This window comes from Olea europaea, unplaced genomic scaffold, assembly GCF_002742605.1.
Source record: "Olea europaea var. sylvestris unplaced genomic scaffold, O_europaea_v1 scaffold398, whole genome shotgun sequence".
NCBI classification, from domain to species: Eukaryota; Viridiplantae; Streptophyta; class Magnoliopsida; order Lamiales; family Oleaceae; genus Olea; species Olea europaea.
Window position 1 is genome coordinate 239,887 of NW_019259379.1, and position 16,874 is coordinate 256,760.

A 16,874-nucleotide genomic window follows, 5' to 3' on the forward strand; every position below is an offset into this window, starting at 1 on the left:
GCTATGAATTCAGATTCCATTGTGAATCAAGCTATACATGTTTGTTTAGAGGATTTCCAAGATACAGCCACACCACCAATGGTAAAAACATACCCACTAGTGGATTTCGAGTCTTTTGTATATGATATCCAATTAGCATCACTGTATCCTTCTAATACAGTTGGATATCTCGTATAATGTAATCCAACATTTGAGGTGTATCGTAGATATCTAAGAACCTTACCAGTACTTTCCAATGGTCATTATTTGGGTTACTTGTATATCTACTAAGTTTGTTTACTGCATATGCAATATCCGGATGAGTGAGTTTGTAATGTTCATTAGACTGCCTATTATCCGAGAATATACTAATTGAGATACGAGTTCGTCTTTATGTTTGGCCAAATGTAGACTTAAGTCTACTAGTGTTTTAATTGGACTTTCATCATACATATTAAACTTTTTAAGTACAGTCTCAATATAGTGAGATTGAGACATTACAAGTCCCTCAGATGTTTTAAGAATTTTAATTCCTAATATTACATCTGCAATACCCATATCTTTCATGTCAAAATGTTTTGTCAATATTTTCTTGGTATTTGTTATCATATCATAACTACTACCCACAATTAGCATGTCATCAATGTATAGACATACAATTACATATGCATTAGGTGTGGTTTTAATATAAATACATTTATCACATTCGTTAATCTTAAAACCATTTGACAACATAGTTTTGTCAAATTTTACATGCCATTGTTTTGGCGCTTGTTTTAGTCCATGTAATGACTTGACTAGTCTACACACCTTTTTCTCCTGTCCAGGAGCAATGAATCATTCGGGTTGTTCCATGTAAATTTCTTCTTCTAGCTCACCATTTAAGAAAGCTGTTTTGACGTCCATCTAATGGATTTTCAAATTATGCAATGCTACGATTGTAATTAATACTCTAATTGATGTTATCCTTGTCACAGGTGAGTATGTATCGAAAAAATTAAGGCCTTCCCTTTGTTTGAATCCTTTAACTACCAATCTGGCCTTGTATTTATCAACTGATCCATCAGTCTTTAATTTTCTTTTGAAAATCCATTTATAACCTAATGGTTTATTACCAGGTGGGAGATCTACCAATTCCCACGTATGATTCTGCATAATAGAATCAATTTCACTATTGATAGCCTCTTTCTAGAATGGAGTTTCTGGACTAGACATTGCTTCATTGTATGTCCTAGGTTCATTTTCTAACATATAAGTTAAAAAATCTGGACCAAAAGATGTAGATGTTTTGGTTCTTTTGCTGCATCTTGGTTCTTCATCACTTTGAGGATTACTAATTGCAGAATCATAAGTTCGTTTTTGCGGGCTTATTTCTTTCCTATCTTTACAAGGAAACTTGTCCTCAAAAAATACAGCATTCCTAGATTCAATGATAGTATTTTCATGTATATCCGGAATGTCAGACTTATATACGAGGAACCGATAAGCACTACTGTTATTAGCATATTCAATGAATATGCAATCGATGGTTTTAGGCCCTATTTTAACTTGTTTAGGCTTTGGTATTCGTACCTTAGCCAAACACCCCACACTTTTAAGTATTTGTACGAATGTTTATGACCTTTTCATACCTCATAAGGAGTTTTATTCCTACTTTTGTGTGGTACTTTATTTAGAATGTGGTTAGTTGAAAGAATTGCTTCCCTCCACAAATTTTGTGGTAAACTAGAACTAACCAACATAGCATTCATCATCTCTTTTAGAGTACGATTTTTACGTTCCGCAATACCGTTTGATTGAGGTGAATAATGAGCTGTAGTTTGATGAATAATCCCAGAATCTGAACAAAATTCATCAAACGGTGCTCCATATTCCCCACCTCTATCACTACGAATAATTTTTATTCGTTTGCTTAGTTGATTCTCAACCTCATTCTTGTACTGTTTAAATGCTTCTAAAGTCTCATCTTTACTCCTTAGCAAAAAGACATAACAATACCTTGTGCAATCATCTATAAAAGTAATAAAATACTTTTTATTTCCTCTAGTTTGCACAAACTTTAAATCACAAATATCACTGTGAATTAGTTCTAGAGGATTCGAGTTCCTTTCAACTGAATGAAACGGTGTTTTCGCTAATTTAGCCTCTACACATGTTTCGCATCGATGATTTTGATCAAAGAACATAGAAGGCAATAGATCTGAACTTACTAATCTTCGTAAAGTATTAACATTTACATGTCCTAACCTATCATGCCATAAGTTAGAAGACTCAATCAAGTAAGCAGAAGATTTATTTTTATTAATATCAAAATCACGGAGTACAGGCATTACATTCAATTTGAATAGCCCATTGGCTAAGTATCCTTTGCCTACAAACATGTCATTTTTGGTGAATACAAATTTGTCAGATTCAAATACCAGCCTAAACCCAGCTCCGGATACCAAGTTTTTGCGAATATCGGGAACATGCAGCACATCGATGAGTGTTACTTCTTTCTCTGATGTCATCTTCAGCACTACTTTACCTAGACCAATAACTTTTAATGCTGCCGAATTGCCCATGAAAAGTTGTCGTCCATTGATAGGAGTGTAAGATGAAAACATCTCCTTACCAGCACAAACGTGACGAGTAGCGCCAGTATCAACAAACCATTCTCTCGAATTATCCACCATGTTTGCTTCAAATACAACAGCCGAGAGCATTAGTTCAGCACTTTGTTAGATAGTCTTGTCTTCTTAACTCAAGTGCACTTGGTCCTTTTTGTTTTGCTTTTTCTGCCGGCAGTCCTTTGCAATATGACCAGGCTTACCGCAGTTATAGCAATCTCCTTTGAATTTCTTGGCCTTGTTCTTTTGCTTGCCATTATTCGGGTGCTTCATTTTCTTGCTAGTATTTGGCTCCACCAAATTGACTTTAGCCTCCATTTGCTGCATTCCAGACTTCTTTTCAGCATTTCGATTGTCTTCTTCAATTCTTAATCTAACAATCAAATCTTCAAGTCCCATTTCCTTGCGTTTATGTTTCAGGTAGTTCTTAAAATCTTTCCACATTGGTGGTAATTTTTCGATAATTACAACTACCTAAAATGGTTCACAGAGCTTCATGCCTTCTGCATGTATATCGTGCAAGATAAGTTGTATCTCTTGGACTTGAGTAATTACTATTTTAGAATCTACCATTTTGAAGTCCAAGAATTTGCCTACAACGAATTGCTTCAATCAGGCATCTTCTGTTTTGAACTTCTTTTCCAATGATTCCCACAGTAATTTACCTATTTTGACGGAACAGTATACGTTATATAGTATGTTGTCAAGGCAATTGAGGATGTAATTTCTGCACTAGAAGTCACTATGACTCCAAGCATCGAATGCTGCTCATTTTTGAGAATCTGTTTCCTTCTCCTCAACAGTTGGAGCATCTTCTCTCAAGATTTTGACCAGATTCAGAGTCATGAGATAGAACAACATTTTCTATTGCCATCTCTTAAAATCCACTCTCGTGAATTTTTTCGATTTCTCCCCGTGAGCATTGTTAGGGGGTACGACAAAAGTACTACTACTTGCCATTATCGTTTTAAGATTGTTAAAAAATATTGACAAATAATAGTGTCACCGTAATGTATATTTGGGCAGAGTAACGACGTTTGGATGATTTTGAAAATGGTCGAGGCAATAGTTTGACTATTTTTCCTTAAAACGATAATGTCCTGCACTGGTACTGACAGTATTGCAGCACTCGTTTCCTAAAATACAACGATATCGTCTTGTAATAGTAGTACTCCAAATTACAAGACCCGGTGAACCTGTAAAGTTTAGATCTCTCCACACAAACTGGATGACTAAAATGCACGAAAAATAATTTTCGAGGACTGAATTATAAAAATAGAAATGATGCAGGGACAATGGGATAATTTCGAGAGAGTAGAAAATCAATTCTGATTTTGGAGTATATATAGATGTTGAAAGGTTGTGTCCCAACAGACACAACCGCTGAAAAGTTGTGTCTAAAAGACACAAACAGTTTGGACAGTCAACCGCCGCAACCGATTAGACATTCAACCGTCAAATTTTAGAAGCACCACGTGTCACACACAGAAAATTCGGGAAGAAAAAAATAATAACATAAAATTATTATTATTAAATAATGATAAAATAATATAATTCAAATGTTATTTTACCAAAAAAAAATATATCAGCTTGGCCCAAGCACACGACCCGTGACCGTGCTGTCGACGCGCTCGTGTGGGCTTTGGCTTAACCTACTAGCATGTAGGTTCTCTTCCCCTCAAAGAATATTGGTACCCCTTGGAGCCCAAACCCAAGTCCCAAACTTGAGCTATATAAGTTGGTTTATATTCTTCTAGTTTTTCTACGTGGGATTGGTATTTTCCAATTTCCCATCTATTTTATTTCAACATCAAGTGGGGCATCTTTTGGCCTTAATTTCTCATTCACCGTAAATTGGTTTTGAGAAAATAAATATACCATATTAATCTACTCATGGAGTAGAACACATTTGGCCAAAGAAATCTTATATCCGATTATCGGGACCCACTAAATTAATTGGTCAAAAGTTGGTCAAACCAACTAATTAAAACCCCATTTTTCCAGCAATCACAAACGTGGATCAATAAATGTTTAATTCAAGCAAGTTGACATGGGGTAAATCACATAGTGGTGGTCGGTTTTAAAGGCAATTAAAAACCCACAAACAATATCTTGAAAAAATCTAGAGATTGACAGAAAATTGTTGTTGAATAAGGAAAATTACCATAATGAAACAACATTTTTGGGAAAAATAATAAATTCTAAGGAGCTAGAAGCTGAGAAATGTTTGAGATTAAATCATTCACACACAATCAAATCGAGTCGAAAATCAAGGAATAGAGCCCAAAAGAATTAGATGATGTTTCTAAATAAACATATGATATTACCTCCCAAATTTGGTAATGGTGCCAAAAGGTTATTAACATGTTTCCTTTTTTTGCACTCTTTCATAGTAAATTATTCTCAATTTTTATTGCAATGCCGTGTTTCATCAAGCATGTAGTTAGGTTGTTCGTCGGCTGGCGATTTGGTTGGGAAAACCCAAGATTATGGGGAAAGGAAGAAGACAGATTTGATTTGAAAATGAAGATGTAAATGCTCCTTTTCAATTTGGGTATAAATGGGTTTTGACGTGAATAAATCTCCAATTTCTTCTTCAATTTGGTTTTACAAGATAAGAATAAGGTGATCTTTTTATATTTTTAAGTACTTAAATTTCATTTTATTTTTGAGAATTTGATCAAAGTTCGTTTCAACAAAAAGATATTGAGGAGGGCGTGGGAGACATTTCAACTCATTCCCACGTAGTGATACTGATACTGTTTTAATTATGTAGAGGACAAAGCTGAAGGGCAAAACCTAAAAAGATCTCAGACCCCTTTCTAACTACCACTCAACAATCATAAAAAGTTGCAAACACTTAAATACCAGTCCACAAACACAGCCATGTACAACATGTAGGGAATCATAGTACTAGATAATCTCACGGGGGATTGATTTAAAAGGCTCAGTTAAACTAAACAACAATTTAAGAAGGCCAAGAACTAAGGTTATTAATTAAAAGACTTTAAGTTATTAAACATGGAAAATAGAATTTGTAAAAGAGTAAAATATCCTTGTATGCAAAATGTTATTATTGTCCTAATTTTCATTTCAATTTCCTTTCAACCCTAATTGAAATCCTCCTCTATGAACGACTCTCTACGGTATGCCTTCATGCTCATTTTCTTATCATCTTCTTTTAACAAAATCTATATTCCCATTTCCTTAAACATTTATTTGGTTGAAGTGAATAATAAAGTCTTGCTATATTCTTGTTGGGCATTTGGAGAAGAAGAGAGGGTATGGTAAATTTTCAATATTTGGGCCGCTTCCTTTCTCCATTACTTTGAATCATTTGTTCACGTTGTTGTATATGTGTTTGTGATGTTCATTTGTCAATAATGATTTTCGATTCATTTTATGATTAGATTGGAGCTTTAACATGGGTTACGTCCCAATTTTATTCTCATTATCCCTTATTTGTATTAATTAAAGTGAAATGTGAAGTGGTGAATGATGATTGGCTATTCTTCTCATTGTTTTCATGTGAAATATACATTTGACTTTTTTCAGTACAGAACGACATACATATCGTTTTCTGAAATCCTAAACGACATAGATATATTTTTTTGAAATCCATGACGATGCACATATCGTTATCAATACTGTATGATGTTTGAAATTTGATAAAATTTATATCTTAAATTACATGTTATGGACACCATGGACATGGTATGGATATCGATTTGTTATCCAGTTGAATATGAGCAGACAGTTGAAGGTGCATGGAAATAGAAGTATCCTGGGAATGACAAAGGGAAAACAATGCCTATTCTTGTTGCAAAAATAATTTCTTATGTGGAACAATATGATAAAATTAAAGAGGAATTGAATATCGATACGAGGCTATACAAAATGGAGATTTAATCTCTTGTCCCGATAATGTCTAAATCTTCAGCTGCACCAATCATAATTAATTGTGATAACAACGTGAAGTGGTTTATATCTATCTGTAGAGAAATTTTTCTTCGTGTAACTCTTTCGAATGAAGTTGTTGAGAATCGAGAAGATTTTTGTGATGAAAAATGTTTATTACTAATAGATGGTGGAGAACAAATTGGAAATATGAACGAGGATAAACATGATCAAACAGATAACGACGGTAACGATGACAATGGTGATGGAATATTTGTAGATTATAATGATTTTGACGTAAGTGAAGGTAGTTCCCGAAGACTAGATGACGAAGTTAATTATTCTATTGCAGGCGACAATAATTTTAAGTTACAAACTCATGAACCCTATAGTCGGAATATAGTGAATGGTAATGATATTGAATGTACTCAAATTATAACTGCAAGTGTAAGTTTACTCTGTTATGAGATATAGTAAGAATTTCGAAAAATGAAGATGTGTGAGTCAACCAGTTGTTTCCATTGAAACATGACCTAATAGCAAAATTGCAGTTGCTAGCTGTGAAGTGCCACTTTAAGTAAAAAATTAAGAAGTCAAATGAGAGCACTTATATAATTATTTATATTGATGAAAATTGCAAGTGGCACTTACGAGCAACCAAGATCATAGAAAGTCCAATTTCAGAGTTCGAAAGTACAATGGTTGTCACTCTTGCTCCATGAGTGTTCGTCTCAGAGATCAAAGGCATGATTCATATATGGTTATTGGAAACCACATAACTCCTAAGTATGAAGATGTCAACCAAGTTTACAGATCAAAGGACATTATTAATGACATTCATCGACAGTTCGGCATAACCATAAGCTATACTAAAGCGTATATGGCTAAAAAATTTGCTTGTGAACTGATTCGTGGAAACCCTGTGAGAGTTATGAGAAATTGCCAACATATTGTCATGTTTTGGAGATGCAAAATCCTGGTACACTGACATTCATTCATGCTGCTAATGATAGGCATTTCAAGTGCCTTTTTATGGCATTGGGACCAACTATACATGGATTCCTCAACTCAATGTGAAATGTAATTTCTATTGATGGTGCATTCTTGACATCGAGAATGAAATGTACTCTATTCGTAGCAACTTATCAGGATACAAATTTTCAAATATTTTCGCTCGCATGGAAAGTAGTTGATTCGAAGAATGATAAAACTTGTACTTAGTTTTTTCAGAAGTTGTGATTAATAACAGGTGATATGGACGACCTTGTGATTATATCTGAATGTGTTACAAGCACTAAAAATGAAGTTAGAGTTAGAACCAACTCGAAGGTGATAGACAACTATGAAATCACAAACATTACCATATTTTGTTCAAGTGAGATTGAACTAGCTCGATGGCCAATTTTTATCGTCGTACATATGACGGACGTATGTTGAGTGGCCATGGATGGTCGAATCGTCATATTTAAGCACAACGATATAATTGTCGATTCGAGTGTAAAGAAACGATACCAATATCGTTTAATTATTATTTCAACTGAAACAATTTCGAACTCGTCAAATTTGTAATGAGATGTCATTTCAGGAACGATTACACTACAACGATATCAATGTCGTTCTATACGAAAATAAACGATATGTGTCCAAGCCTCTTACGCACCGAAGCAGTGTGAATTTTATAGCTAAAAGACATACACATCGTTGTTGTGTTTCAGGAACAATTTCAATGTCGTTACACAAATCAGTTAAGCAATGTGTTTTTAATACCGAAATGATAAACATGTCGTTTTGTGTCTTAGGAACGATTTCAAGGTCGTTACGCAAAACAGTGGAGCAGTGAGTCTTTCATACTGAAACGATATATAAGTCATTTTGTACTTTAAGAACGATTTCAAAGTCGTTACGCAAATCAATGAAGCAGTGTGTATTTAATATTGAAATGATATACATGTCGTTTTGTGTCTCAAGAACGAATTCGAACTCGTTTTAGTATCAATTTTAACTGAAACGAATTCGAACTCTTTTCTTCGCAAATAAAACGTTACGGATGTCATGAATTTGTAATAAGCATGCTTCCAAGTAGACAGCGCGGCCACATTGCCTTAACCACTGCGGTCGCACTATTAAGCTTCAAGTGGCCACCTTGCTCTCGATAAAGGTCTATGCAACCGCATGGCCTTGACCACTATGCGGCCGCATAGTGGTCGCATATACCTTTTCTATTTATTGATAGCCCCAAGCTATTCCACTCAATTGAAGAATGACTTCCAAGTCGTTATGTATGGTCATATCGACTTCTAGGTCATTACGAAAATAAGGACAAGATTGTGCATTTTATACTGAAACGATATGGCAATGGAAGACAATGGAAAATATGTAAACTTGTACATATAAAACTCAACAATATGGCATGTATAATATGTAAACTTGAAAGTTTTAGGAGATTCCAAAATAGCAGTTACTCCAGCAAAAAAAATCAAATCACTACATAATGTTATCAAAATATGAAAAAGCAGCAAAACACAATCCACAGTTTGAAGTCCCAAGCCAACAACTGTGCAGCCAATTTCTTTCGCCATAATGGTACATAATCTGATCGAATTGTATTTATGTTTATATTCGCTTGCAGAAAATCTATGTATTTGATAGCGAAAATTTCGCAATCAGATCTAGAAAAAAGTTGTGAAATTATTGTATTAATTTCCAACACTCAAAATAATCTAGTACTCCCAATTATGAAATTAGTCATTCTTATCCATTCACTTGTTGGGGAACATCTTTCACGTTCACAAATTTGAACTTCTCTATGCTATATTTATTTTCACTCGTGACATGGGATTTTATTAGCAATGGAATAACCACCTGTAGAGATAGTAAGTAAGCTTCCAGTGCTATCCTGCGATGTGACCCTTTAGACTGTCGAACATAAAAATGGTCCATTCCTCGATGTCGATTTGAACTGCAAACCAATGGTCACAGGTACAACAAGGAATTTACAAATATCTACAGTCCTTCCAAGGTTTATCGAGCTCCAAATTAGCCTCGCTCACGTAATTAATCAAACTCTTACTATAGTTGAGCTCTTTACTCGACTGTAACTGACTATGTGCATTGACAATAAATTGATAGAAATAAGTATCCAATATGCAACAGTCTTCCTGGAATAGATTGAGAAACTTGGAAGCCCTTTCTCGTATCTGGTATAGGGCCTTGTTAATAATCTACAAAAATAAACTAATAAATTCAAACTGAATTCTTGTGCGACATTATCATAAAATCATTAAAGTTGGATTACTTATACTTCTAGTAATCCAACCATTCTCATTTAAAAGATCCATCAATTTTTTTGTTTGAACATTATAAAAGCGCAAAGGTATAATTTGGTTGTGCATATGACAAAATTAACATGAAGTTATATTTATGTAATACTGTCATTACTTTTACATGTACTTGCAATTATATGTAATAATTTACCTAGAAGATGCAGTTTTCGTCCATTTGAAAAAAGCCTCAACCTTCATGGGATCTACTTCTCAATAAGAATAGTATACATTGATGTCCAACAACTTTCTCTTCTTTGTCGGGTCCATATAGGGAGAACACCATAACCATGCTTTTTTCTTCGGATGATACCCTCGTCATTTTGATGGATCACATCCCGCCTCATCGATTTGTACACTGTCGCCTATATGTTGCAAGTACCAACAATTAGAAATCTAAAATTTGTTTCATTTGGTTATAAAGACTAAAACTGAACTTCAAATTAATTTTTACATACCTTTCCGTGGATTCATTCGCATCCATATCATACTTCTCAAGCGTCACAAAATCAGCAATACCTTTCTCTACGTCGGGATGCTCTTTCTCTAATATTGTTTCTTTTCCAACACCCTCTTCGACCATTTTTTCATTTTCTTGCTCCTCTATATCATTCTCAGATCCAACCTCGGTTTTCTTCTCTCCTACATTTTTTCCTCTAACCACCGTCTCTAACTTTGGGTCCTCCTCAAGCGCTTCTCCTTTCTTTTAGCAGCAAGCACATTTGACACATAATCAAATCCAACCTCCTTTTCCAACACACCATTCGGTTCATATTATGGTATTTAAGCTGTGCTACTCGTGGCACTATCAAATGCACTAGTTGCTGAATAGAACCGACCTGCCATAGACTATTCTACCAACTTGTCAACATTTTTCTCCACCCGATCAAGTCAAGTCGATATGACTGCTTGAAGCATTCCCTCAAGTTTTTTCCATTTCCATTCTCAATAAATCCGCTATGTTAATCTCAAAACAGACCTATGGAGGTTGAGCTGTTCTCGAAGACTCTTAGTGGTATGCATTATGTGGCTCGGCATCATGCTCAGCCTCATCTCCTTCAAAATGGTGTAAACCACCCTCATCTTCTTCCGCGATCGGTGTTAAATCTTTCCAATAGACCTTATCGAGTTCGGCTTCAGTGGGAATCAATGTAGAATTAACGTCCCACTACAAATATTAAGTCCCTGTTTGCTTCCCATTATTTGGCCATTAAAGTAAAAAATATGACCGTTATCCATCACATCAAACCATCATATTTGAATTTCTATCTCTTGTGTGGAACTGTAACGACTATATTTTTCATTCTTATTCTTACATTAATGGAAAACAAACAGGGCTAAATCTGCAAATCATTAGTCATCCAGTAAGCTAATTCCATAATTTGCCCTCTTTAAACTTTAAAAAAAAAAAAGTAAATTTACCTCTTTCAATTTCAACACAATATCAATAACGACAGACGCTAACCTTTTCAACATTTTCCAAGCAACCATTCTTGGGATATCTGGATATTTTGTAACAAACTTTATTCCCAAAGTTGGAATTGTTCGAATACCCAAATCTATTATAAAACAAACATTACTATCTCATGACACAAATTTATATATAAAAAATATTACAAGTTAAGTGTATTGTTTGTTCGTACCATTATAGAGAAGGGAAAGCCATGCAACGAATACCGACAATGTGACTCTCCTGCGACATCGTAACTTTTCAATTTACCTCATATTTCATGTCTGAATACATTCATGGTATATTCAAATTAAATCTTCCCCCCCCCCCCTCACGGACACCTATCAAACCTGTCCAAATCATCTACCAAGTCCAGCCACCATAAATCGATGTAGGTGCTTTCCTCCGTGGCCCACAAGACGTATGCCAATATTACAATCAATCCCAACTTATACTCATCGCTTTTTCTTTTCATGCAATATATAAATGCATTGTAGACATCTCCCTTTGTTAATAGTTCTTCAACCATATTTTTTGTTAAAAGATTTAATTTATGTTGTCCATCTGTTGTTCTAACATCTATGGTTTTTTTTTTTTTTTTTTTACGATATTCATTTATTACTATTCTTTCTCTTTTCTAAATTTTATCTAAGACTTCTCATTTCCCTATTTTTAAATCTAAAGATAATTTTTGTAATTTTCTAAATTTATTGTTATCAAATGTAATTTTTAATCCATATCCTTCTATTCCTTCATATTCTTGTATATTTATATTATTACTTTCTATTTCTTCTATTTCCTTATTCAGATTCTGATTCATCATCCTCTATTTCGCTTATATAAACTTCTTGATTATTACTTATCAAAATAAACTTCTTGATTATAATATTCGTCAATATCTGATATTTCACTTAATTCTTGTTTTGTTTCCAAATATTCTTTTTGTAATGTTTTAACTTTCTTTTTATCACAATCAGGGCTTATATGACCTATTTCTCCACAATTCCAACATTTACATTGCCTTTTATTTTTTTTTATAACTTTTATTTTTCTGTTGACCATATGGGATATTTTTTTTATAATATTTCCTTCTAGGTTTTATATATTTTTTATTAAAATTTCTAAAATTTTTAAATTTTTTATTTTTATATTTTCTTTTATTAACTCTTTTTTAGGATTACATCCAAATTGTATAGGATTTTTCATATCTTCACAACATATTCTAATTAGTTTTCCTGATTTTTTCATTAATTGTCTTTGTTGACATATATATGCAAGTCTTTCAAATAAAATTTTTATTCTTGATCCTTGGTATTCCAATATTATCTCTAACATATTTTTCAAATTCTATTTTAAAATATATTCCCCATGAACCTGGTAATTTATTATAATACATATCTTGGTATACTTCTTAGTTCTCATTACTATAAAATTGAACATAATGATAATTTATAAATTCACAAATATATTCTTTAATTTTATACATATAACATATTGTTAAATTTATTAGTTTAATTCTAACATTATCTTTTTCTTTTATTTCTTCTCTTTCAGCATTTCTTATCCAAATTTCTTCTAAAAATTCATTTGAAATATATTCTACTAACTTTTCTATACCTTGTTTATGTGATTTTATTATTTCTATTTTTACATTTTTTTTATTAATATTTTTGTATTATTACTTATTCATTATCACCGATGTCTAACATCTCTTTCAAAGGATGCTATTAAGAAATCTATTATTCTTTCAGTAATTTCCCATGTGTCATATTTATTATATAAAAAAAATAATGTCATTAAATCTGCCCGAGTTAATAAAGCTTTTTTAGTATCTATTTTACAATTTAAATTCAATTTTATTCCTCCATGATTAATAGGTTTATCATAATTATCATTTAATTCAAACATGTCTCTATATTTATTTCCCTTAGTTGGATGTCTATTTCTTACTTTATCATAAAATTGTCTATATGGTTTATTATATATAGGTGCATAACTTTCATCTAAATTTTGTAATTCTTGTTTAGAAGTTCCTATTGGATTAGGTCCTCCTCCAGTATTCATTAAAACTTGGTATTCATTTATATTACTTAAACTTAATTGATCAAAATTTTCTATAAGTAAGTCTAATTCCTCATTCATCTTTATCATTTTTCTTCTACTTTTAACTTTCTTAATATTTTTTTCTCTAGATTCTTCTTCTTCTAGTTCTTCTTCTAATAATGTTGGTAACATATTTTTCTTAAATTCATCGTCCATACTTCATGTTTCTATTATTATACTCTTTCTCAATATATTTCTTATCTATTCGAGTCATTTCTTTTTCTATTAATTTTTTTTATCTATTTTCTTTTTTTATTTTTATTATTTTCTTTTATTTCTCTAATTTCAATTTTTAATATATTTATATCATTTCTTGTTTCCCTTACTTCATTTCTTAAATCTTGTATATCATTTATTAACATTTTTATTAATGATTTTAATTCTCCTATATATTCATTTATTGACATATTAAATTCATCTTCCTAACGTATAAGTTAATTTACATCTTTTATCTTCTTTATTATCTATTATTTTTCCAAATCTTCTATTGGCTATATCTGGATCTATTAATTCTTCTTTTACTATACTGAAATATTTAGTCTCAAATCTTAATCTTTCAAATTTTAATTTTATTAATTGTCATTTATTTGATACTCTTATTTCTTTTTATTATTAACATTGTATCTAGTATTTTTCTTGTATTTTTTCCATTTTTATAATTAATTTATTTAATTTTAAATTTGTATTATTATTTACACTTATACTTCTATTTGTAATATAAATTAATTTCTTCATCTTTATATATATTAATAATTTTTTCATATGTATATATCTCCTTTATTGTTTCTATTATTAATTTTTCTAATATTTTTTTTATTTCTCTGGATAATTCTTTTACTATTGTCAATGTCATTATTTTTAATTTATTAGAAATACGTTTTAAAAATATATAACTTCCTTTTTCTTCTTCTAATTTATAATAATTATCTATTTCTCTTATTTTAATTTTCATGATCTCTATGGCTCTGATAATGGAGGAGGCTACTTAAAGCAAACAAAAATCAAATAAATCAAATAAAAATATATATATTAAAATTCAAGTAATATTTAATTTTAATGACTAAATTAGAAAATTTCTATAGTATAATGACTTGTTATGTAATATCTAAATAAAAGGTATTTTAAGTATGTAAAGTGACCAAATGTCATTTTAGAAAAACGGCTTTTTTTTTATAGGCTATTTTCATGTATTTCCCCCTGGATAATCAGCTTCCACTTTAGAGATTGCCAGTATCAGTTCCAACTGACCAATCGTCAATCGACCCGAACGTGCTAACTGGAGGTAGGTTTGACCTTACTGAGAACATTCCTTTTTCACTTGACAGTTGACAATTGAGATCTAGCCAAAAAAATATAGTCGTAATAATTGTCGAACTTTCTGAGAGGTACAGTTTCCTCTGCTTTACACGTTTCCAAGGGGCATTTATTTAAAGTGTGAGCAGCTCGTAAGTGTTGGCATTTTCTTTAATTTGTCACATCTATTTCAGCTGTTAAGGGCCTGAGAATGAAATACGTTCTCCACTTTCAATTTTTTATTTTTTCATTTTTGGGTTTGTTGCTGGGGTTTTGGGTGGGGATGGGCGTGGGGGGGGGGCTGCTTTGGAGTATTTCTGGTGTTCTTGACCTTTCTTTTTCTGGGAGGGGATTATGGTGGCTCCCCTTTTCCCGCCTATATATATAGAATATTTTAAGAGGTGATCATCTATCTTAGTAGCACGGTCGAGGCTTTAAACCATAGATAACAACCTGGAAATGTGTCATGGATTTTGGAGCTAGGAAATGATTTGTGTTCTTGGTGGTGGAAGGGTGATTGTTTGGGTTGGTGGTGGGGGTGGTTGGCACACAGATCAGGAAAGTGCGCATACCATTATACAATCTCTGTCGCTCTCTTTTTTATTCCACTCTCTTTTGGTCATCTTCACTGGTAACCTTTACTATTTCTTGAAATGCGACAGATCAGGAAAATGCATGTACAATTATATTCTATTCTTTTTGAATCCTCTATTATTTCTTGAAAGTTCATATAGATGGCCGCACGGACATTTGTTTCGTAATGCATTGTGAAAATTAGTAATTTTTTCTTCTCAATCCCAGGTTCAGTTTACAACAATATGATTACTCGATATTCTACCCAGTCTCAGCTTATGAATTCCAGTTCCCGCAGCCAGTTTGATACCACCTCTTTTACTCAGCCTGACCAGCAGGTTAACTTATCATATGATGATAGGATTGGGGTTGCTCTTGGTCCACCTCTGTCACCATCATTCCAAGCGGGAATCTCTTCTATTCAGCAAGCGAATCTTATTCCTTCTGAGGACTGGTCCCATAATCGGGTGAAGGGTGTTGATGACTTCTTATCTGAAATGCTTGGAAATGATGATATGCAGCACTTGCTTCGGCCTTTCAGCATGGGATGTCACGACAATATGATTACTCGATATTCAAACCAGTCTCAGCTTATGAATTCCAGTTCCCACACCCAGTTTGATACCACCTCTTTTACTCAGCCTGACCAGCAGGTTAACCTATCATATGATGATAGGTTTGGGGTTGCCCTCGGTCCACCTCTGTCATCATCATTCCAAGTGGGAAACTCGTCTATTCAGCAAGCGAATCTTAATCCTTTTGAGGACTGGTCCCATAATCGGGTGGAGGGTGTTGATGACTTCTTATCAGAGGAGGAAAATTGCATCAGAAGTCACAAAATGCTTGAAAAAGAAGATATGCAGATGTTGCTTCGGCTTTTCTGCTTGGGAGGTCACGCCTCCATTAATGAGATGGGTTGGCCAAAAATTAAGGCTGAAATGAGAGGGGTTATCAGGAAAAAGGCAGCTGAGAGGAGGGCATAGATGTGGAGTTGGAAGACGAATAGAATTTGCTCTGGTGATGGAGTTTGGCGTTGAATCTTAACCATCAACTGGATCTGACAATTGCTGAAACTCTTCTTCAGACCAAGTAGATTCACTAGGTTTCAGGACTCCACATTTTCCGAGCTTTGAAAACCTCTGTTGTTTCGTTTATTTGAAATTACAACGAATCTCCTGTACGGTCATATGTACAGTATGTTGTTCGCTTTTATAACTTTCTGTTTAATTAAGTATTTTCATCAGATTATGATTTCAATGTTAAAATTTCTGCAAATGATTGCTAATATACATTATGTACGTGTTCATTTCAGTTGCATTGTGATTTCCAAATTCTTTATTTATAGCTTCTATCTCCTTGGGTCGTTCATAGACTTTACCCTTTTAGCCCGTGATGAAGTACATGGAATCTACACGTTTGCCTGAATAAACGTTAGAATTATATTTTGGAGAAGTTTTCTCAAAACAATAATTGCATTATCTAACATGGCTGTTAACCTTAGGAGCAGTTGCAGATATCATTACGCATTCTTTGCTTAGTCAAGGATTAAAATATCTATCGCATAGTTTCGTGAGACATTAGTGTTGATTGATGATAGATAGTATTATAAGAGATGATCTCATGTTCCTAGATAACTATCGCTCATTGTTA

The 16,874-nt window shown here is 33.0% G+C and overlaps 1 protein-coding gene across 1 annotated transcript in view; it reads left to right on the top strand.

Moving 5' to 3' along the window:
• LOC111387278 (calmodulin-binding protein 60 B-like) overlaps nucleotides 1–16,467 on the top strand; it is a 48,220-nt gene extending 31,753 nt beyond the window's left edge. Inside the window, exon 9 of the mRNA XM_023011821.1 lies at nucleotides 16,009–16,467. Within this exon, the coding sequence (XP_022867589.1) occupies nucleotides 16,009–16,207 (199 nt within the window). The 3' untranslated portion in view covers nucleotides 16,208–16,467. The remainder of the gene's footprint in view (nucleotides 1–16,008) is intronic.
• Nucleotides 16,468–16,874: the final 407 nt, after the last annotated feature.